This window comes from Dendrobates tinctorius, unplaced genomic scaffold, assembly GCF_039654945.1.
Source record: "Dendrobates tinctorius isolate UK_male_01 unplaced genomic scaffold, ASM3965494v1 ptg000136l, whole genome shotgun sequence".
Lineage (NCBI taxonomy): Eukaryota > Metazoa > Chordata > Amphibia > Anura > Dendrobatidae > Dendrobates > Dendrobates tinctorius.
Window position 1 is genome coordinate 7,373,594 of NW_027361804.1, and position 24,645 is coordinate 7,398,238.

The 24,645-nt window shown below is 41.5% G+C and overlaps 1 protein-coding gene across 2 annotated transcripts in view; it reads right to left on the bottom strand.

Annotated features, from left to right (window-relative positions):
• Positions 1–8,242: 8,242 nt before the first annotated feature.
• TMTC1 (transmembrane O-mannosyltransferase targeting cadherins 1) overlaps positions 8,243–24,645 on the bottom strand; it is a 29,234-nt gene continuing 12,831 nt past the window's right edge. Inside the window, exons 6-20 of one of the 2 annotated variants that reach the window (XM_073544257.1) lie at positions 21,604–21,685; positions 20,437–20,540; positions 19,023–19,212; positions 17,185–17,321; positions 16,795–16,962; positions 16,609–16,722; positions 16,200–16,343; positions 14,900–15,008; positions 14,081–14,183; positions 13,826–13,961; positions 13,334–13,478; positions 13,113–13,250; positions 10,353–10,475; positions 10,191–10,268; positions 8,243–9,637 (exon numbers count right to left, since the gene is read on the bottom strand). In XM_073544257.1, coding sequence (XP_073400358.1) covers positions 9,464–9,637; positions 10,191–10,268; positions 10,353–10,475; positions 13,113–13,250; positions 13,334–13,478; positions 13,826–13,961; positions 14,081–14,183; positions 14,900–15,008; positions 16,200–16,343; positions 16,609–16,722; positions 16,795–16,962; positions 17,185–17,321; positions 19,023–19,212; positions 20,437–20,540; positions 21,604–21,685 — 1,945 coding nt within the window. In that variant the 3' untranslated portion in view covers positions 8,243–9,463. The remainder of the gene's footprint in view (positions 9,638–10,190; positions 10,269–10,352; positions 10,476–13,112; positions 13,251–13,333; positions 13,479–13,825; positions 13,962–14,080; positions 14,184–14,899; positions 15,009–16,199; positions 16,344–16,608; positions 16,723–16,794; positions 16,963–17,184; positions 17,322–19,022; positions 19,213–20,436; positions 20,541–21,603; positions 21,686–24,645) is intronic. The other variant, XM_073544258.1, reaches the window with a different exon arrangement.

Sequence of the window (24,645 nt, forward strand, 5' to 3'; positions counted from 1 at the left end):
CAATGATGGGGTGGGAGAGAGGACAATAATGGGATGTGGGGGGAGGAAGACAATGAGTGGTGTGGGGGATCGGGATGGGAGGAAGGGGGACTTATAATGGACTTAGGAACAGGGGGAGTTGACATTATTATCGCTTATAATGTCTAACACAGTCCCTTAGTATATAGTGTACTCACTAATTCTGTTTAACACCATCCTTAGTTACATGGTTTCCTCTTTTATTATGTATAACACTGTCCCTTATTACGTTCCATCCTCTCTAGTTATATATGGTGCCGTCCCTTATTATATAGTTTCCACTGCTGTTATGTATTTTGTTGTCTCTTACATAGTGTATTCTTGTTATCTTTGTTATTCACAGCGCCCTCTTTTATTACATAGTCCCCTCTCTTTTTAGATATAAAATGACTGCTGATGGAAGAGTCGGTGACCAGACATCCAGTCCATCCGCTCCTCCATTAGAAAGGAAGCTTTCCCATGCTCCATCAGCCATCAACGCATTATACAGCTAACAAGACAGGATGGTATGTAATAAAAAAACAGGGCTCTATATAATCCAAAATGTAGGGGACGGTACTGTACATAACAAGAGAGGGCACCGTATAAGGCAATATACATAAAAGGAGACTATGCAATATATATACAAGTATGTTTGTGTGGCTATATATATATATATATATATATATATATATATATATAGCTTTGTCACCATAAATGGAAGGGGGCCCAGACATATTCCTTGCACAGGGGCCCCAAGCGGTCAGTGTCCACCCCTGGCCAGATGTGTCTGTGTTGTAATATCTGAGTTCTGGCTGGAGAAGTTGACATGTCAGTCTGGGCCAGATGGGAAAAGTGAATGATGCCACCATGAAGAACATCAGCTGTAAGTCACCATCAATAACTGTAATCTCCAATATGATCTGCAGCACTGGTATCTACTATTATCTCCTATTATATGGTCACCAGCAGTAATATCAGTCTTGGTCTTTGTATAGAGACTTTTTTAGTAACAGCACAGACATCCGCTGAGGTTCACCTACAGCCACTATGAGGATGTGCCACCATAGTTGAAATCACGGTTACCTGGTTAGGACCCCACTCAGAAGTGTCGTCCCCCTCTCAACCAAACCCCTAGCTACGCCTCTGGTGTGGGCCGCATGATGACTCTCTAAAAATTATGAGCGGGGGGGCTGCAAGATCACCCTGTTGATATGATGGAGGAGGAGGACAAGAAAAAAACAATATGAACCATGTACTTTTTTGGGGGTGGGAAAGGGTGCATGGCAATACATCAGAACAAACAAAAGTAACATTTGATTTAGTTTTATGTTCTGCTGTTCTCATCCAGTCATCTGGTTGGGCTGAGAAGTCTGGGACCTCGGCCTCTGCGTGCACCATCAGCAGCACGTCCACTTGCCTGTCCCTTACCACATGCCTTGCATATTTTAAATTAGGTATATAATATATGCCTGTAAACTTTCTGGTATTAATAGAGAAAAGAAAATATGTCGCCCTGAAAAGGACTTTTGTTTTTATACTACAGGACAAGTTTACCTATAGAAGGACTGTAAACCCTGCCTATATACCCCTAATCCAAACTATCCCTCCTCCACCAGCTATCCCTACAATGAATGCAGGTAACCACTTTTACTACAAAAAGGGCAGTATGTCGCCCTGAAAAGAACCATTATTTTAATGGTGCAGCAGCGGTGTACAAGTAATAACAATAGCAATTAAACCCTGCCTATATGCCTCCTCAAATCTAAGCTCTTTCTCCTAAATCAACTGTCCCTGTACTGCTTCCAGAGTGACAGTGTGCCAAACATTGCATCACCCAGTGGTATATAAGACCTGACTACGCGATGCGGATGGCTAATCACAGTAATGCCAGTACCCAACATGGCCACGGCATTACCAAGAACATCAGGCAATCACCGTCTGTTTATTGCCTATCTAATAACTGTGAAACATGCGAGGCGGGGACTCGAGCACGCTTACTCATCACTAGTAACAATGTAAACTTCTCCTGACAGGATGATACCACAGTGTATACTATAGGGGGCAGTATTATAGTAGTTATATTCTTGTACATAGGGGCAGTATTATAGTAGCTATATTCTTGTACAAAAGGAGCAGCATTATAGTAGTTATATTCTTGCACATAGGGGCAGTATTATAGTAGTTATATTCCTGTACATAGGGGCAGTATTATAGTAGTTATATTCTTGTACATAGGGGACAGTATTATAGTAGTTATATTCTTGCACATAGGGGCAGTATTATAGTAGTTATATTCTTGTACATAGGAGCAGTATTATAGTAGTTATATTCTTGCACATAGGAGCAGTATAGTAGTTATATTCTTGTACATAGGGGGCAGTATTATAGTAGTTATATACTTGCACATAGGGGCAGTATTATAGTAGTTATATTCCTGTACATAAGGGCAGTTTTATAGTAGTTATATTCTTGTACATAGGAGCAGTATTATAGTAGCTATATTCTTGTACATAGGAGCAGTATTATAGTAGCTATATTCTTGTACAAAAGAAGCAGTATTATAGTAGTTATATTCTTGCACATAGGGGCAGTATTATAGTAGTTATATTCTTGTACATAGGAGCAGTATTATAGTAGTTATATTCCTGTACATAAGGGCAGTTTTATAGTAGTTATATTCTTGTACATAGAGGCAGAATTATAGTAGTTATATTCTTGTACAAAGGGAGCAGTATTATAGTAGTTATATTCCTGTACATAAGGGCAGTTTTATAGTAGTTATATTCTTGTACATAGGAGCAGTATTATAGTAGTTATATTCTTGTACATAGGGGGCAGTATTATAGTAGTTATATTCTTGTACATGGGGGCAGTATTATAGTAGTTATATTCTTGTACATAGGGGCCGTATTATAGTAGTTATATTCTTGTACATAGGGGCAGTATTATAGTAGTTATATTCTTGTACATAGGGGCAGTATTATAGTAGTTATATTCTTGTACATAGGGGCAGTATTATAGTAGTTATATTCTTGTGCATAGGGGCAGTATTATAGTAGTTATATTCTTGCGCATAGGGGCAGTATTATAGTAGTTATATTCTTGTACAGAGGAGGCAGTATTATAGTAGCTATATTCTTGTACATAGGAGCAGTAATATAGTAGTTATATTCTTGTACATAGGGGCAGTATTATAGTAGTTATATTCTTGTATATAGGAGCAGTATTATAGTAGTTATATTCTTGCACATAGGAGCAGTATTATAGTAGTTATATTCTTGTACATAGAGGCAGTACTATAGTAGTTATATTCTTGTACATAGAGGCAGTATTATAGTAGTTATATTCTTGTACATAGGGGCAGTATTATAGTAGTTATATTCTTGTACAAAGGGAGCAGTATTATAGTAGTTATATTCTTGTACATAGGGGCAGTATTATAGTAGCTATATTCTTGTATATAGGGGCAGTATTATAGTAGTTATATTCTTGTACAGAGGAGCAGTATTATTGTAGTTATATTCTTGTACATAAGGACAGTATTATAGTAGTTATATTCTTGTACAGAGGAGCAGTATTATAGTAGTTATATTCTTGCACATAGGAGCAGTATTATAGTAGTTATATTCTTGTACATAGGGGCAGTATTATAGTAGTTATATTCTTGTACATAGGGAGCCGTATTATAGTAGTTATATTCTTGTACATAGCAGCAGTATTATAGTATATATTCTTGTACATAGGAGCAGTATTATAATAGTTATATTCTTGTATATAGGGGCAGTTTTATAGTAGTTATATTCTTGTACATAGGGGGCAGTATTATAGTAGTTATATTCTTGTACATAGGGACAGTATTATAGTAGTTATATTCTTGTACATAGGAACAGTATTATAGTAGTTATATTCCTGTACATAGGGAGCAGTATTATAGTAGTTATATTCTTGTACATAGGAGCAGTATTATAGTAGTTATATTGTTGTACATAGGAGTAGTTATATTCTTGTACATAGGGGGCAGTATTATAGTAGTTATATTCTTGTACATAGGGGGCAGTATTATAGTAGTTATATTCCTGTACATAGGGAGCAGTATTATAGTAGTTATATTCTTGTACATAGGGAACAGTATTATAGTAGTTATTGTTGTACATAGGAGTAGTTATATTCTTGTACATAGGGAGCAGTATTATAGTAGTTATATTCTTGTATATAGCGGCAGTATTATAGTAGCTATATTTTTGCACATAGGAGCAGTATTATAGTAGTTATATTCTTGTACATAGGGGGCAGTATTATAGTAGTTTAATACTGCTCCCTATGTACAAGAATTGAACTACTATAATACTGCTCCCTATGTACAAGAATATAACTACTATAATTCTGCCCCCTCTGTACAAGAATATAACTACTATAATTCTGCCCCCTATGTACAAGAATATAACTACTACAGTCATATGTTAAAGTTTGGGCACCCCTATTAATGTTAACCTTTTTTCTTTATAACAATTTTGGTTTTTGTAACAGCTATTTCAGTTTCATATATCTAATAACTGATGGACTCAGTTATATTTCTGGATTCAAATGAGGTTTATTGTACTAACAGAAAATGTGCAATCTGCATTTAAACAAAATTTGACCGGTGCAAAAGTATGGGCACCCTTATCATTTTCTTGATTTGAACACTCCTAACTACTTTTTACTGACTTCCTGAAGCACTAAATTGGTTTTGTAACCTCATTGAGCTTTGAACTTCATAGCCAGGTGTATCAAATCATGAGAAAAGGAATTTAAGGTGGCCACTTGCAAGTAGTTCTCCTATTTGATTCTCCTATGAAGAGTGGCATCATGGGCTCCTCAAAACAACTCTCAAATGATCTGAAAACAAAGATTATTCAACATAGCTTTTCAGGGGAAGGATACAAAAAGTTGTCTCAGAGATTTAACCTGTCAGTTTCCACTGTGGGGAACATAGTAAGGAAATGGAAGAACACAGGTACAGTTCTTGTTAAGCCCAGAAGTGGCAGGCCAAGAAAAATATCAGAAAGGCAGAGAAGAAGAATGGTGAGAACAGTCAAGGACAATCCACAGACCACCTCCAAAGACCTGCAGCATCATCTTGCTGCAGATGGTGTCACTGTGCATCGGTCAACAATACAGCGCACTTTGCACAAGGAGCAGCTGTATGGGAGAGTGATGCGAAAGAAGCCGTTTCTGCAAGCACGCCACAAACAGAGTCGCCTGAGGTATGCAAAAGCACATTTGGACAAGCCAGTTACATTTTGGAAGAAGGTCCTGTGGACTGATGAAACAAAGATTGAGTTGTTTGGTCATACAAAAAGGCGTTATGCATGGAGGCTAAAAAACACAGCATTCCAAGAAAAACACTTGCTACCCACAGTAAAATTTGGTGGAGGTTCCATCATGCTTTGGGGCTGTGTGGCCAATGCCGACACCAGGAATCTTGTTAAAGTTGAGGGTCGCATGGATTCAACTCAGTATCAGCAGATTCTTGACAATAATGTGCAAGAATCAGTGACGAAGTTGAAGTTACGCAGGGATGGATATTTCAGCAAGACAGTGATCCTAAACACCGCTCCAAATCTATTCAGGCATTCATGCAGAGGAACAATTACAATGTTCTGGAATGGCCATCCCAGTCCCCAGACCTGAATATCATTGAACATCTGTGGGATGATTTGAAGCGGGCTGTCCATGCTCGGCGACCATCAAACTTAACTGAACTGGAATTGTTTTGTAAACAGGAATGGTCACAAATACCTTCATCCAGGATCCAGGAACTCATTAATAGCTACAGGAAGCGACTAGAGGCTGTTATTTTTGCAAAAGGAGGATCTACGAAATATTAATGTCACTTTTATGTTGAGGTGCCCATACTTTTGCACCGGTCAAATTTTGTTAAAATGCAGATTGCACATTTTCTGTTAGTACAATAAACCTCATTTGAATCCAGAAATATAACTGAGTCCATCAGTTAGTAGATATATGAAACTGAAATAGCTGTTGCAAAAAACAAAATTGTTATAAAGAAAAAAGGTTAATATTAATAGGGGTGCCCAAACTTTAACATATGACTGTATAATACTGCCCCTATGTACAAGAATATAACTACTATAATACTGCTCCTATGTGCAAAAATATAACTACTATAATACTGCTCCCTCTGTACAAGAATTGTAGTAGTTATATTCTTGTACATAGGAGACAGTATTATAGTAGTTATATTCTTGTACATAGGGGCAGTATTATAGTAGTTATATTCTTGTACATAGGAGCAGTATTATAGTAGTTATATTCTTGTACATAGGGGCAGTATTATAGTAGTTATATTCTTGTACATAGTGGGCAGTATTATAGTAGTTATATTCTTGTACATAGGGGGCAGTATTATAGTAGTTGTATTCTAGTATATAGGGAGCAGTATTATAGTAGTTATATTCTAGTATATAGGTGCAGTATTATAGTAGTTATATTCTTGTACATAGGGAGCAGTATTATAGTAGTTATATTCTTGTACATAGGGGGCAGTATTATAGTAGTTTAATACTGCTCCCTATGTACAAGAAATGAACTACTATAATACTGCCCCCTATGTACAATAATATAACTACTTTAAAACTGCCCCATATACAAGAATATAACTACTATAATACTGCCCCTATGTGCAAGAATATAACTAATATAATGCTGCCCCTATGTACAAGAATATACTATAATACTGCTCCTATGTGCAAAAATATAACTACTATAATACTGCTCCCTATGTACAAGAATTGTAGTAGTTATATTCTTGTACATAGGGGCTGTATTATAGTAGTTATATTCTTGTACATAGGGGGCAGAATTATAGTAGTTGTATTCTAGTATATAGGGGGCAGTATTATAGTAGTTGTATTCTAGTATATAGGTGCAGTATTATAGTATATTCTTGTACATAGGGGGCAGTATTATAGTAGTTCAATTCTTGTACATAGGGAGCAGTATTATAGTAATTCAATTCTTGTACATAGGGGCAGTATTATAGTAGTTATATTCTTGTACATAGGGGGCAGTATTATAGTATATTCTTGTACATAGGAGACAGTATTATAGTAGTTATATTCTTGTACATAGGGGCAGTATTATAGTAGTTATATTCTTGTACATAGGGGGCAGTATTATAGTAGTTATATTCCTTTATATAGGGGCAGTATTATAGTAGTTATATTCTTGTACATAGGGGCAGTATTATAGTAGTTATATTCTTGTACATAGTGGGCAGTATTATAGTAGTTATATTCTTGTACATAGGGGGCAGTATTATAGTAGTTGTAATCTTGTATATAGGTGCAGTATTATAGTAGTTATATTCTTGTACATAGGGGGCAGTATTATAGTAGTTATATTCTTGTACATAGGAGCAGTATTATAGTAGTTGTATTCTTGTATATAGGGGCAGTATTATAGTAGTTATATTCTTGTACATAGGGGGCAGTATTATAGTAGTTATATTCTTGTACATAGGGGGCAGTATTATAGTAGTTATATTCTTGTACATAGGGGGCAGTATTATAGTAGTTATATTCTTGTACATAGGGGGCAGTATTATAGTAGTTATATTCTTGTACATAGGGGCTGTATTATAGTAGTTATATTCTTGTACATAGGGGGTAGTGTTATAGTAGTTATATTCCTGTACATAGGAGCAGTATTATAGTAGTTATATTCTTGTACATAGGGGGCAGTATTATAGTAGTTATATTCTTGTACATAGGGGGCAGTATTATAGTAGTTATATTCTTGTATATAGGGGGCAGTATTATAGTAGTTATATTCTTGTACATAGGAGCAGTATTATAGTAGTTGTATTCTTGTATATAGGGGCAGTATTATAGTAGTTGTATTCTTGTATATAGGGGCAGTATTATAGTAGTTATATTCTTGTACATAGGGGGCAGTATTATAGTAGTTATATTCTTGTACATAGGAGCAGTATTATAGTAGTTATATTCTTGTATATAGGGGGCAGTATTATAGTAGTTATATTCTTGTACATAGGGGGCAGTATTATAGTAGTTATATTCTTGTACATAGGGGCTGTATTATAGTTGTTATATTCTTGTACATAGGGGGCAGTATTATAGTAGTTATATTCCTGTACATAGGAGCAGTATTATAGTAGTTATATTCTTGTCCATAGGGGCAGTATTATAGTAGTTTCATAAGACACTGACACACTGAATACAAAGAATAAACATGTCACTTTATTTGGTGTAACATTGCACTATAATAACACATATTATATACCTTTATTTTCAGAACCACAATATAGAACATAATCTCCAGCCTTACACGTTCTGTACTGAACACTGACATTTCCCATTTATATCAGCAGCTCAATAAATAAATGATAGGTGACCCTTTCTTAATCCTGGGCGTCATTTACAAGGACCAGGCGTTAGGCAAGCAGCCAATCACAACCGTCCTGTAATTCTGGACTCTGATTGGTTGTTAGCGGCGCCGTGCGCAGTTTATAAATGAGGTTTAGGAACATTAATTTTTGTTTTTTATGGAGAATATGCTGAAAAATATCTGGATAATTTATAGACTTTCTCTGTTAAATATAGATTTTATTGTAAAAAAATAGGACCCTGCTATAAAACTCTGGAAAGCGCGGTGCGATATTTATATATATACTGTGTATCACATTCAATAATTTATGATTACGGGATTATTTTCGGCTCTTTATGTGCTTTGAAAACCAATGGACCTGTTGAATATATATATTTAAAAAAAAAAAAAAAAAAAGCGAAACGCGTTTCTTCATCATCGACGTTCACATTCCCGGTCGGCATGCGGTCGAGTCCGTCACATATCTTAGCACACAATTCACACATGTCACACGTATCACGAAATGCAAGCGATTGACACCCTGAACCCACACGCGTTTCACGCTCCTGCATTCCCTTGCTGTATGCATATTGCACTGATAAACGAGGCCACGGAAAGCGCTGAGCTGCTATTTGTTTTCTTGTCAAGGTATCACCTCGGACTAACTGTGATCTGAAATCATCTGATGTCCGAGGCTCAGTTAAATGCCTTTTATCTCCGCCATACTTTACACTACAGCCCTGCTCGTTGTGCATAGTGTGTTCTAGTGTGTGTACATTATAGGAGGTGGCGGTGGCTTTATGCACTGCAAACAAATTTAAGTCTATGAAAAAGCAAAGCAATTCGGGCGATTAAATGACCCCTGAAGTTACAGTATTCAAGGGGTCTCAGATGGACACGGAGATGCTGAGCTGCTCTACAACCGATCCATGGATCCCATGAGTCCTCAGCCCGAAGGATCTTGTAAAGTCAGTAAGTCTCTTCCTGGCACTGACCACTGCAGACGCTCGTCTCCCCTCTCTACCTTCGTACCGTTCTCCCGAATCTTTGATCTTTAGTGATTCCGCTCCTATTATTGGATTTTTTCCTCGTTTTTAACCTCTTCTCCTCCGCCATCCTTCCATTTAGTCTCTTGTAACTTACTTTCTAAGCGCTGAAGTTTGGCAAGGTTTTCTCTCAGTAATTTGCTGTCGGGGTCCAGCGTGGCGGCCTTCTTATAATAGGTTCGGGCAGCGTTATAATCCCCCTGGAGGACACATATATAGTGAGAAGGTCAAAAATGTAATAAAGTGAAGGCGTCTGTACAAGCTGTATGGATCTTAAGCTACATTCACATCCAAAGCTGCAAGAGAAGATCAGCTCTGCCAGCAAATTTTGTCTCTATCAGGAACGGTTACCCCTGTAACTTGGGCTCTTATGAATGCCCAAGTTACAGTAGAAAAAATGCACCGTAAAGTAATAAATATGGGGGGGCGATGCATCAAGATCGGCAATTCTCTCACCGGTCTTGATGAGGGGGCAGTTTGGATCAGATGTTCCTGATTTAGTAAGAGGCGTCACAAAAATATAAAGGGTTTTTTTAAAAAATATTTTATATATATATATATGAACTTCTATATACCACATGCAGCTTTGGAAGTGACTGAGGTACAGGCCACTACGAGACTCAAAATCCCTAAGAAACAAACTGTAAAGTTGTCAGGTTATTTCTCCATTAGATGTTCCCACATGATGATAAAAGCCAATAGCATAGGAGAAACAGTCAGTAAGCTGGTATCAGATTGGTCTTTAGGGTTTACCTGAATGTGCTTGATGCCCCCCATATTCATCCAGGCCTGGGCTTGTTTGGGACTCAGATCAGTCACACGACTGTAGCTCTAAGAGTCAAAAGGGAGAAAATGTCACCTGGAGCGTTAGAACTGTAGATTATAAGGTGATTGTAATACACCGGGGGGAGGTACCTGGAATGCCTCGTCCAGCCGGTTCAGCTCCCGCAACTGATTCCCTTTGGTGAAGTACAGCTCTGAGATTATTTTAGAATCCTGAGATTTCATCTGCAGAGCAATGTCAATCATGTCCAGAGCCTGAGGAAAAAGAGAGGAGAGGGTCCATCAGAGAGAGCAGAGTCTGTCAGAGAGGAGGGTCCATCAGAAAGACGAGCGTCCGTCAGAGAGGGAAGAGTCCATCAGAGAAAGGACGGTCCATCAGAGAGAGGAGGGTCCGTCAGAGAGAGGAGGGTCCGTCAGAGAGAGGAGGGTCCGTCAGAGAGAGGAGGGTCCGTCAGAGAGAGGAGGGTCCGTCAGAGAGAGGAGGGTCCGTCAGAGAGAGGAGGGTCCGTCAGAGAGAGGAGGGTCCATCAGAAGGAGGAGGGTCTGTCAGAGAAGGAAGGGTCCGTCAGAGACGGAAGAGTCCATCAGAGAGAAGAAGGTTCATCAGAAGGGGGAGGTCCATCAGAAGGAGGAGAGTCCGTCAGAGAAGAGGGTCCATCAGAAAGGAGAGGGTCTGTCCTAGAGAGGAGGGTCCATCAGAGAGAAAAAGGTCCATCAGAAGGGGGAGGGTCCATCCTAGAGAGGAGGGTCCATCAGAGAGAAGGTCCGTCAGAGAGGAGAGTCCATCAGAGAGAAGAAGGTCCATCAGAAAGGGGAGGGGTCTGTCCTAGAGAGGAAGGTCCATTAGAGAGAAGAAGGTCCATCAGAAGGTGAAGGGTCCATCCTAGAGAGGAGGGTCCATCAGAGAGAAGAAGGTCCATAAGAAAGGGGAGGGTCTGTCCTAGAGAGGAGGGTCCATCAGAGAGAAGGTCCATCAGAAGGGGGAGGGGGTCCGTCAAAAAGAAGAGGAGGGTTTGTCATAAAGAGGAAGGTCCATCAGAGAGAAGGTTGCCCTCTATCGTGCTAAAGCATGTCAATGTGAAACACATGACATATGAATAGCAATACGGCTTCTGAATACTAGGTAAAAAAAATATGAGACACTTTGCACATAATTTGGCCAAATCATGCCTGCCCATCAACCAACGTCAAGGTGGTCTAAAAAAAAACTGATGGGTCCCTACATGTACGAATACCTCTCCTAGGCTGATGTCTGAATTCCTGGGTGAGTGTGGACTCCTCTCTCAGCAATGTCTTTATGGGTAGGTAGGATCCTGCTGTAATTAAAATCACCACCTGGTGAGAGGCGGAGTGCTCGGTCAGAGAGCCAACATACAAAGGACTGACTGGCACATCCAGACCAGTGTGAATAGACCTAAGAGAAGTATTCATACACGTAGGAGCCCACCAGTTTTTTGAGACCACCTCGACATTGGTTGATGGGCAGCCATGATTTGGCCAAATTATGTGCAAAGCATCTCATATGTCTTTCCTGGTATTCAGAAGCCGTATTGCTATTCATATTTCATATATTTCACATTGACATGCTTTAGCACGATAGCGTGGAACCTATATTTGTATATTGTATATGGAGGCGCCTGCGCATGGTATGCAACTATTCAGACTAGTTTGGATGTGCCAGGCAGTCTTATGTTATTCAGAGAGAAGGGTCTGTCAGATTGAAGAAGATTAGTGAAGGAGAGGAGGGCACGTCAGAAAAAGAAAGGTCCTGTCATTGGGATAAGGTGACAGAGAGGGGCCAGAAGATTGAGGCATCAGGTTTCCTAAACTCCTGCACTGGTTAGCGTACTTCACCATCTTATTAAACGGTGCAGATGTTTTCCTTGCTGGCAGTGCAAGTGTTATTCAGTTCAGTGGAGTTCCTGGAGCTCTCCTACCTGGATTGTCTCAGTTGTTCAGTGCTGGCCACTTCCCTCTGCTATATAAGCTCACCTCTAACGCTTAGGAATTGCCAGTGTTATTTCTTACTGCCTGGTTCTGGAATTGGAGGTGGCGTTTAGAAATTTGTTCAGGAGATTGTTGCTTGGAGTTTTTGCACATCCTCATCCTCTATTTGGTTTCTTCTTCCTTTAACTCCCCTGTGTCCCAGTCTGTTGTTTTGTGAGTGTATTTTGTATGATTGCTATTTTCATTTATCCCTGTCCATCTTCCCTTGTTTGTCTGGTTAGTGTTATCTTATACACTTCAACTTCCCACCACCCTGGATGGAGAAGGGGACAGATAAGGATTGATACAGGAATGTAGCAAGGAATGAGAGTCCGGTGTCTCCACCTTCAGGAGTTATCCGGGGGACAGGGATAAATTAGGGCGCCCCTACTCCTACAGCCAGGTAAGCGCTCACAGTCCCAATTCACTGCATGACAGGTCCATCAGAGAGAAGGGGCTGTCAGATTAAAGAGAATTAGTCAGAAAGAGGAAGGCCCGTCAGAAAGTGGGGCATCTGTCAAAGAGAGGAGGGCCCATCAGGGAAACGAGGGCCCACCAGAGAGAGAGGAGGATCCGTCACAGAGAGGAGGGCCATCCGACACATGATGGCCCATCAGAGAGAGGCAGCAACTTATCCCAGCTCCCTGTTGCCGCTTATCTTCGGTGCATTATACAGAAAATCACAGCAATCAGATATGATCTGTTGGGAAACCTGGCAGCAAGTGCCCAATTTCACGACCCCCCATAGGTGAAGGGAAGTATTATATGCCCCTAGAGAAATAATGAGCTGTATATGTCGGATCCAGAAAAAGATGTTCTGGCTAATAGATGGGGGGGGGCAATCCGGACCCCTAAGTTAGAATATAAGTTAGTGGTGTCTACGACATTTGACAGAAGATTCGTCACCTTTGAGTGTTCTTCTTGTTTGCTGTAGATTGCGCTAAGCAGCCGGAAACATTCAGTACAGTCAGGAACCTCATCCGCTATGTGACGGGCAAGACCCTCGGCCTCATCTGTCAGACCCATCACAGCCTGGACCTGCGCCTGCAAAAATCCACAATACAGGGGTTACCTCAATACCAGGCAGACTGTGCGCGGGTAACAGCCACACCCAGCTGTCAGCTCACCAGTGACAGGCGTAGCTGCACGCTATGGGGGTGAAACGCTGTCGCCTCCTTGTACAGACGCAGAGCTTCATCGTATTGTCCTGTGTTATAATATAGAGCTCCAAGTGGGGCGATCACATCAATATCCCGGGATAACTGCAGAGCCCTATAGTGAGAAACGAGCAGAGAAAGTCACTAGATGGAGCCAAAATCTTCACGTCTCTATGTAAGCAGTGTGCTCCCCCTAGTGGTGGCTGCAGACAGGAGCTTATCATGTATCTCTGTATACAGGGGGCTCCCCCTAGTAGTGGCTGCAGACAGGATGTTATCATGTATCTCTGTAAACAGGGAGCTCCCCCTAGTGGTGACTGCAGACAGGATCTTATCATGTATCTCTGTATACAGGGAGCTCCCCCTAGTGGTGACTGCAGACAGGATCTTATTATGTATCTCTGTATACATGGCGCTCCCCCTAGTGGTGGCTGCAGACAGACAATCCTCCATAGTTCTTACTTTTTGTACCACATCTCTGCCTCCGAATTTTGGTTGAGGGAACGATACAGGCGACCAAGATTGAGCATAGCCACGTGATGATTGGGGCGCAGTTGTAAAGCAAGAAGATAATGAGAAACACCCTTTTGTGGAGCTCCTGGAAAATAACATCAGCTTTGTAAGTGAGAAATAATTTGCGTTTACAATGTATTTAACAGTCTAATCCCATCCAAACCAGCAAAAAAAAAAAAAACAAAAAAAAAAACTCCCACTCACCCACATCCACAAGAAACACCCCATAATTATTCTGCAGGTCTGAACTCTCGGGGCAGTTCTTGATTCCAGCCAGATACACCTCCTCAGCTTCCTCATATCTCTTCTGGGTAGGGAATAAGAAATAACAGTAAAAAATTTGGAAGCCTGATGGGGGACGTAGCAGAAATTTAGATTTTTCCCCTACCCATGATTCCTTGTATTTGACATGACCCAATATATCAATATTCTCTTTAAACAAAACACCTAAACAGTTACTCAGGGGTGGAGTTTGCCTGTAGTGAACCTCCAGGGAGGTCTCATTCTCACCCAATAGTGCTATGTGATTGGATGTTGAGGTGAAGGGGACGGACAATGGATGTTACTGATGGGAGTTAAGACTGAAACATTGAAGTCAGAAGTAATCCCCCATTTTATACACGAGGTACATAGCTACTGCGTACTAGGGGAGTACGTTCACTTCCTCTTCATCAATATTGTATCATATCAGTGATGCTTCTGAGACAATTTTATTATTACATTCCTTATGGTAGTCTGTGTATAGCATGGGTTGCTCCTCGGGGGCGGGCATAAATCAAGCAGGAAATGCTGCCACCCTGGAGGTCATAAAGAGTGTAAACCATAGAGTCTGGTATGTTAGAGAGAAGCATAAGAGTTTTTTAAATCCTCAGCCAACAACTCATCCTAGACGCAAGTGCTTCCTGTTTGGTGGTAGTCCTCTGCTCCTGCAGGGAGGGTCGACGACACAATTACATCATCAGCAGGAGGAGGAGTCAGCACAACATACAGGGCTGAATATACAGACGCGCGTCGCAATCTCACCTGATCAGCCAGCAGAGACCCCAGACTGGAATATGCATCGGCAAAGTATGGACCATGGAGAAGAGACTCCTTCAGAATGACCTCAGCTTCTTCATTCCTGCCCTGAGTCCTGCAGAAAATATGCATAGGCTGCACTACTGAGAGATTCTGATGACAGCATACTTCATTACAGGCCCAAAGTCTGAGGCTGCACTACTGATTGTAAAGACAGCATATCTTCCTACAGACACAAGGCAGCACTACTACATCCTTCTGAAGGCAACCTATCCCTATACCGGCCCAAAGCTTGAGGCTGTACTACTGAGATTATTAGGACCTAATATTATTTTTCATGTCCTAAGTTTAAAGCTGAATTTCCGAAAAAAATTTATGACATCATATTACCTTCCATGTCCAACGCCTGAGGCTGCACTACTGAGAGTTTCTAATAGCAGAAAAGCCTAAGGCTGCACTACTGAGAGATTCTAATAACAGAAAACCCTGAGGCTGCACTACTGAGAGATTCTAATAGCAGAAACGCCTGAGGCTGCACTAGAGAGAGATTCTAATAGCAGAAACCCCTGAGGCTACACTACTGAGAGATTCTAATAGCAGAAAAGCCTGAGGCTGCACTACTGAGAGATTCTAATAGCAGAAAAGCCTGAGGCTACACTACTGAGAGATTCTAATAGCAGAAAAGCCTGAGGCTGCACTACTGAGAGATTCTAATAACAGAAAACCCTGAGGCTGCACTACTGAGAGATTCTAATAACAGAAAACCCTGAGGCTGCACTACTGAGAAATTCTAATACCAGAAAACCCTGAGGCTGCACTACTGAGAGATTCTAATAGCAGAAACGCCTGAGGCTACACTACTGAGAGATTCTAATAGCAGAAAACCCTGAGGCTGCACTACTGAGAGATTCTAATAGCAGAAACGCCTGAGGCTACACTACTGAGAGATTCTAATAGCAGAAAACCCTGAGGCTGCACTACTGAGAGATTCTAATAGCAGAAACGCCTGAGGCTACACTACTGAGAGATTCTAATAGCAGAAAACCCTGAGGCTGCACTACTGAGAGATTCTAATAGCAGAAACGCCTGAGGCTACACTACTGAGAGATTCTAACAACAGAAAACCCTGAGGCTGCACTAGAGAGAGATTCTAATAGCAGAAAACCCTCAGGCTACACTACTGAGAGATTCTAATAGCAGAAAACCCTGAGGCTGCACTACTGAGAGATTCTAATAGCAGAAAACCCTGAGACTGCACTACTGAGAGATTGTGGGGTCAGGAGGGGGTCTTTGATGAGTCGCTTACCTTAGTAAATTTCCCAGATTAAACAGTGCCCGGCTGTGATGCGGGCTGATCGCCAGCGCTTTCCTGTAATATTCCTCAGCCGCTGTAACACTGGAGGTCAGGGTGCCAAGGTTGTTGAGAGCGCTGGGGTGCTGCGGATACAACCTACGGCGGAGAGGAAACCCATCAGAAAACAATCTGTACACTGAATTTTTTAATACTGACTCCAGTCATATCCACAGCTGAAGTCACAATGCTGCTGCCTTCCTGTTAGCTCTCAGGACAAACACCTGATAGAATGCAGAGCAGCGTCGATCTGAACCTCAGCGTTGTATCGACACATTCGCGACTTTTGAATGCAGTTTTGGTGGTGACTGGAGCAGTGAGCTTGATTGTAAGCTCTATGGGTGACTAGCGGCCATGCTTGTACCTTAGGACAGTTTTGTAGTGTTTTATCGCCTCCTCCTTCCGATTCTGGTCCTTAAGGAAATTGGCGTAGTTGTAATGCGCTTTAGCGTTATGCGGCAGCGTCTGAACTCCGGATCTGCGGCAGACGAGAGTCACCGATGAGCGATGACGGCAGCACGATGCTGCGTTCTACGGCTCCACTACATACCTGAACAGCGACTCCCGGGAGCGCCAGCACTCGCTCTGCGACACCGACTTACAGGAGAAGAGGACGAGGAGGAGGAGGAAGCTGAAGGTGGTGGCAGACGAGCCTCCAGGACCCGCCCGGGCAGACAGTCTCTTCAGTCCATGGACACAAAGAATACAGAAGCCCATGCTGAAGATGGAAGAAGCATAGACCATGATCACCCCAACAAAAGTATTCATACCCCTGTATATAGTGCGTCCCAAATCAGATCCCTCCCCCCCCCCAAAAAAAAAAAAAAAATCCATGCACTTTGTAGTCCGGCTCAGACTTCTGTATCTTGTGTCGCAGGTTTTCAGACTTTGAATAAAAATAATTAATGTTTTCATTCACCGACAGCAAGCAGAACTTTACCTTGTCAATTCGTACCTGGGCATGTAGAGGACGCGTTCGGCCACCACGAAACCAACCCTGAAGAAAAGATTACTGGCCGGTAGGAAAGGGAAAATCAGGAAAAGAAGGCCGACTGTGACTTCCCGATGGCCCGTCCTCTGAGGAATGTTCCAGAAATACTTATTATGTTACAGGAGGTCATAGAAAATACTCAACATTTTTATTAAGTCTTGGCGAAGGATAATATGTAATATACACATAGATGTGAAAGTCACATCACACAGTGATTACCGGATGGATCCTCAGGGGTGGAGCTTGGGCAGATTTGCATAAAATTTGGCATGTTTGGGTAATCAGGCAGAATTGTGAAATATATATATACATATATATACACACACACACACACACACATATATATACCACACCTACATATGTATATGGATCATATCTTCCATGATGTGCCTTATTACATCATTATGTGACAAGAATAATAAAAAAAAAGTGTATTTCTCTTACCCTATAATATAATAAAAAAAATCTGAATTGTTCCGCAGCGAACAGGCATTTTAGGCAGTGATACACTGACATATGTTATATATACACACACAGCAGAACATTCACAGCAGAACATTAAAGATATGATCCACGTATGGATGTCATAGTCCTACTACTCCTCAGGGGAGGAGCTTAGGGAGATTTGCATAAAATGGGTTTTATCTGGGAATTTGGCAGTATTACAGTCAGAAAGATGAAGTTATATTATATACCCCCCCTTTGGGGGGTGAAAAGGAAGTAGAGACATTATTTGTTTTTATGAATATACATACACACAACATTCTAGAAAAACTTATTATATTCCAGAACAATATGAAAAATACACACACCTTTTATTTATTCTTGGCAAAGAATGATGTAATGAGGCACAACTCTGAGGATAATATAATTCACAGTCACAGAAATCAGTCATACCACCTAATAATTGTCCGGATGGAACCTCGGGGGTGGGGCTTGGGCAAAGTTGCAATTAATGAAACATAGCTGAAAATCTGGCGACATTTCAGTCTGAACGGGAGAGTTGTATCATGGTGTGTGTGTGTGTATGTATATATACACACACACACTGTATATATATTTTCATTCCTCATGTATCAGTATAGTACTACTCATATTTGCTTTCCAGGAGTACATGAATGATGGGTGACATTAATTGTATTACATTCTGAAGAAATTCTGATAAACTGCTCGCTTAGCAGGAGAGAAGGTGGGTGTGAATACAGTCAGAGCAATGCCTTAAGAGCCGAACATAACCAGATCATCACGCGGCAGTGACCCGGGGTCGAGGTTATTAATACAAACACCAGCGGGCGGTGTCCGCACCAATCAGATAAATTCTGTAGAGGGTGTTGGAAAATATGGAGTTTACAGGCAGTTATTTAACAGCATGAACTCTGCTTCCTGCTCAGACAATAACGATCGCATACGAGAAGGAAACTCAAGAGAGGAAGAATTGATTCTTCGGGTGGTTATTCACTGGCGGTGGCGCTATTGGTCAGGGTGTGTTAATTACAAGTTATACACAATTCCAGCATGTAAAATAACCTTAAAGGGACAGTAATCCTAAAAAGAAAGGAGAAAATCTAATAAAAGTATTGTAAAGAAAAAAAAAAAATGTATGCTCAATTTGCAGAGAATATGTAATCAACTACAATACACATTTCTGCCACTAGAGGGCAATATAAAGGGGTTCCTGTGTCTCAACAGCACACCCCATGGTTAGGAGTGGTATTGCAAGTATTGTAATCAAATGTCTCTTCCTGCAGATCTGATGATAATAATGCATTAAAGAAATAAAAAAATACCTTGCTCCCAGTCAAGCAGCGCAGGCCGAGGGAGAGGAGGACGGCTAGCAGCAGGAAAGTAGACATGTTGCGGATGTCCAAGATGGAGTGGACGAGGGGGATGCTGCCCACCTGCCAGTCATAGCATAGAGTGAGAGGGCCGAGCAGCAGACAGGCATTGAACACAAGGAGGTAGGAGAAGGTCAGGAATCTGCAACACAAAAGAAAATGTGATAGAAATGAGTACACCCCTAAGTGAAAATGGCCAAAGTGTGCCCAATTATCCAGTTTCCATCCCTGGTGTCATGTGACTCCGAGTTACAAAGTCTCAGGTGTGAATGGGGAGCAGGGATGGTAAGTTTGGTGTTATCGATCTCATTTTGGTCACTGGAAGTTCCACATGGCTCATCATGACAAAGAACTCTCTGAGGATCTGAAAAAAGAATTTCTGCTCTATATAAGACAAGTAGACTAAGGACATAGACTGCTGGAACCATGTCCTCTGGTCTGATGAGACCAAGATAAACTTATTTGGTTCAGATGCTGTCAAGCGTGAGTGGCAGCAATCAAGTGAGGAGCACAAAAGACAAGTGTGTCCTGCCTACAGTCAAGCATGGTGGAGGGAGTGTCATGGTTTAGGGATGCATGAATGCTGCAGGCTGTGGGGGGACTACAGTTCATTGAGGGAAGTATGAATGCCAACATGTACTGTGACATACCGAAGCAGAGCATGATCCCCTATCTTCAGAAACTGGACCACAGAGCAGTATCCAACATGATAATGACCCCAAACACCTTCAAGACCGCTGCCTTGTTAAACATACTGAGGGTACTGGCCAAGCATGTCTCCAGACCTAAACCCTATTGAGAATCTGTGGGGCATCCTAAAACGGAAGGTGGAGGAGCACAAAGTCTCTGATGTCCACCATCTCCGTGATGTCGTCATGGAGGGAAGAAGATCATGTGAAGATCTAGTGACTTGCATGGCCAAGAGAGGTAAGGTAGTGCTTGAAAATAATAGTGGCCACACAAAATATTCACACTTTGGGCACTATTTGGCCATTTTCCCTTAGGGGTGTACTCACTTTTGTTGCCAGTGGTTTAGACTTTAATGATTGTGTGTGCATTGTATCACAGGGTCAGATCTCCAGTGTTGTCCCAAAGAACAAAAGATTTTTTATAAAAAGGGTGAGGGGTGTACTTATTTTTGTAATATACTGTAGAAGTAATAAGATCTATATTAATTTTGTCTCTGACGAACATGGAGATTATCATTGGTTGCATCAGGTTACACACTGTACAGCACACCATTGTACGGTTTTATTCACACCCGGACATTACTGGATTACACGTCCCACTCCCATTCCCAGAACCTGCAGTGACGAGACGGCTCTCACCGCACAATGAGAATCCATGCTGGACGCCGGCCACGTACCTGCTGAGGAGGTAAGGAGAGAAGGAGGCCGGGTTGTCCTGCTCCGAGAACAATGGCATCGACCCTCCCATGATAAAGACACGGAAACCCAACACCACAATCACCTGCGAGACACAAACATCAGTGCAATGTAAAAACCATTCAAGTAGTTATATTCTTGAACATAGGGAGCAGTATTATAGTAGTTATATTCTTGTGCATAGGGGCAGTATTATAGTAGTTATATTCTTGTACATAGGGGCAATATTATAGTAGTTATATTCTTGTACATAGGGGCAATATTATAGTAGTTATATTCTTGTACATAGGGGCAGTATTATAGTAGTTATAATCTTGTATATAGGAGCAGTATTATAGTAGTTATATTCTTGTACATAGGGGCAGTATTATAGTAGTTATATTCCTGTACATAGGGGCAGTATTATAGTAGTTATAATCTTGTATATAGGAGCAGTATTATAGTAGTTATATTCTTGTACATAGGGGCAGTATTATAGTAGTTATAATCTTGTATATAGGAGCAGTATTATAGTAGTTATATTCTTGTACATAGGGGCAGTATTATAGTAGTTATATTCTTGTACATAGGGGCAGTATTATAGTAGTTATATTCCTGTACATAGGGGCAGTATTATAGTAGTTATATTCTTGTACATAGGGGCAGTATTATAGTAGTTATAATCTTGTATATAGGAGCAGTATTATAGTAGTTATATTCTTGTACATAGGGGCAGTATTATAGTAGTTATAATCTTGTATATAGGAGCAGTATTATAGTAGATATATTCTTGTGCATAGGGGCAGTATTATAGTAGTTATATTCTTGTACATAGGGGCAATATTATAGTAGTTATATTCCTGTACATAGGGGCAGTATTATAGTAGTTATATTCTTGTACACAGGGGCAGTATTATAGTAGTTATAATCTTGTAGATAGGAGCAGTATTATAGTAGTTATTTTCTTGTACATAGGGGCAGTATTATAGTAGTTATATTCCTGTACATAGGGGCAGTATTATAGTAGATATATTCTTGTACATAGGGGCAGTATTATAGTAGTTATAATCTTGTATATAGGAGCAGTATTATAGTAGTTATTTTCTTGTGCTCTGCGTTTTATGAGGGTGAATGACTGAACAGAAACCAATATTGCACATTGCACTCACATGGAAGGAAATCAGCAGAGCTCTCTTCAGGAAGGGAGCAGCCACATCCCACATATTTCTGGATTGTTGAGCAGATGAGGCCCTAAATGTCAGAGTGAAGGATAGGGCTCGGTGAGCCGTAAAGACAAATAGCATGTCAGAAATACAGAGAATTCTTTGAGACGTCTTTATTTATTTCTTATATCTGTTTCTGGCCTCCACTACAGCTTAATAATAATAATAAATTTTATTTTTATAGCGCTGACATATTCCGCAGCACTTTACATTTCAGAGGGGATTTGTACAGACAATAGACATTACAGCATAACAATAATCACATACAGTAGATTATAACAAATACCAAGAGGAGTGAGGGCCCTGCTCGCAAGCTTACAGTCTATGAGGAAAGAGGTAGACATGAAAGGTGGGTGGTAACAGTTGCCCTGATTGTAAGGACCAGCCATAATGTTAAGTGTGTAACAGTACGGACACAGAGGGCTAATGGATGCATAAAGCATGTGGGAACATGATGCTGGGAACCTGGTTATGGTAAAACTTTTGGCTGTGCCACACAGGGATAGATTGGGTTAATGTGTTGAGGCGATAGGCCAGTCTGAATAAATGCGTTTTCAGGTCACGCTTAAAATTGTGGGGATTGGGGACTAATCGTATTGACCTGGGAAGTGCATTCCAAAGAATTGGCGCGGCACGTGTAAAGTCTTGGAGACGGGAGTGGGAGGTTCTGACTATTGTGGATACTAACCTCAGGTCATCAGCAGAACGGAGGGCACGGGTAGGGTGGTATACTGAAACAAGGGAGGAGATGTAGGGTGGTGCTGAGCCATGGAGGGCTTTGTGGGTGAGGGTAATAAGTTTATACTGAATTCTGGAGTGGATGGGTAGCCAGTGTAATGACTGGCACAAGGTAGAGGCATCGGTGTAACGATTGGTGAGGAATATGATCCTGGCTGCAGCATTCAAGACAGATTGGAGGGGGGAGAGTTTGGTAAGAGGGAGACCGATTAGAAGAGAGTTACAATAGTCGAGACGAGAATGAATAAGAGAAACAGTAAGAGTTTTTGCAGAGTCAAAAGTAAGAAAAGGTCGAATTCTAGAAATGTTTTTGAGGTGCAGATGACAAGAGCGAGCCAGTGATCGAATGTGGGGGGCAAAGGAAAGCTCGGAATCAAGTATGACCCCAAGACAGCGGGCATGATGCTGGGGAGTAATAGTGGAACCACACACAGAAATGGCAATGTCGGGTGTAGGTACATTAGTAGCGGGAGGAAACACGAGAAGTTCAGTCTTTGACAGGTTCAGTTTCAGATATAGTGAGGACATGATATTAGACACAGCGTTTAGACAATCGCCGGTGTTTTCTAGAAAGGCTGGTGTGATGTCAGGAGAAGAAGCGTATAATTGGGTGTCATCAGCATAGAGATGGTACTGGAAACCAAATCTACTGATTGTTTGACCAATAGGGGCAGTGTACAAGGAGAAGAGAAGGGGGCCTAGAACCGATCCTTGGGGGATCCCAACAGTAAGGGGAAGGTGAGAGGAGGAGGAACCGGCGAAAGATACAGTAAAGGAGCGGTCGGAGAGATAGGAGGAGAACCAGGAGAGAACGGTGTCCTTGAGGCCAATGGAACGGAGCATAGTGAGGAGGAGCTGATGATCCACAGTGTCGAATGCTGCAGAGAGATCCAAGAGAATTAGCATGGAGTAATGACCATTTGATTTAGCTGTTAGCAGATCATTAGAGACTTTAGTGAGGGCAGTTTCAGTGGAGTGTAAAGAGCGGAAACCGGATTGGAGAGGGTCGAGAACAGAGTTTTCTGAGAGATAGCGGATAAGACGGGAGTGGACCAGGCGTTCCAGGAGTTTACAGATGAAGGGAAGATTAGAGACAGGTCTATAGTTAGCGGCACAGTTTTGGTCGAGGGATGGTTTTTTAAGTAGTGGATGTATGATGGCATGCTTAAATGAGGAGGGAAAAATACCAGAAGAGAGAGAGAGAGGTTAAATATTTTAGTTAGGTGAGGGGTGACAGCAGGGCAAAGGGACTGGAGGAGATGTGACGGAAATGGGTCACTGGTGCAAGTAGTTGGGCGAGAAGATGCAAGGAGCCTGCTTACTTCTTCTTCTGTGACTGGTTCAAAATGAGAGAGTGAGTTAGATGCAGTGGGGGAGGGAGGACAGTGCATGGTATGAGGTGACTGGGAGATAATTTCCTGTCGAATCTGGTCAATTTTTTCTTTGAAGTAATTGGCCAGATCGTCAGCTCGGAGCTCCGTGGTTGGGGCCTGCACTCTTGGATTGAGTAGAGAATGAAAAGTGTCAAAGAGACGTTTCGGGTTTTTGGACAGTGAGGTGATGAGGGTGTTGAAATAGGTTTGTTTGGAGAGGTGAAGGGCAGTGTTGTATGTTCTAAGCATAACCTTAAAATGGATGAAATCTTCGTGTAGATTGGACTTTCTCCATGTAAATCAGCTTTCCTAGCAAACAAAGAATGGAGTGAGGAATGTATCGCTGAACAGTGTGGACCAGGGTCGGACTGGGGTGTCCGGGGCCCACAGGGGGAGCTGACTCTAGGGGCCACACTACAACTATATGCAAATACCTGTAAGTCGTTATCTCCATTATGGTGGATCGTCGGCTGTAACACACAGGCGGCTCCTGCACATCGACTGTGCGTCACCTTATCTGAGATGTACAATTACAGTAATTTGCATTAAAACAAGTTATCACTGATCCATGGGCTCCACAGGAAAGGTGATTGCTGAGGTCCGACCATTAGAGACTGCACCGATCGGATGCAGGTGGGATGTCTGACCGCAGCTCCATTCATTCTCTTTGGGGCTTCCAGTAAAAAAAACAAGAGCAGCAACTGAGGGAATGAATGGATCATAAAGAATCTTCTCCTAATATCAGAGAGAACAAATGACCGCCATACACAACACAATCCCCTATACCAAGACCAATAATACCACATACAGGGAACAAATACCGCCATACCATGACTAGACCACATATCACCACAAAGTGACCTAATAAACTACATAT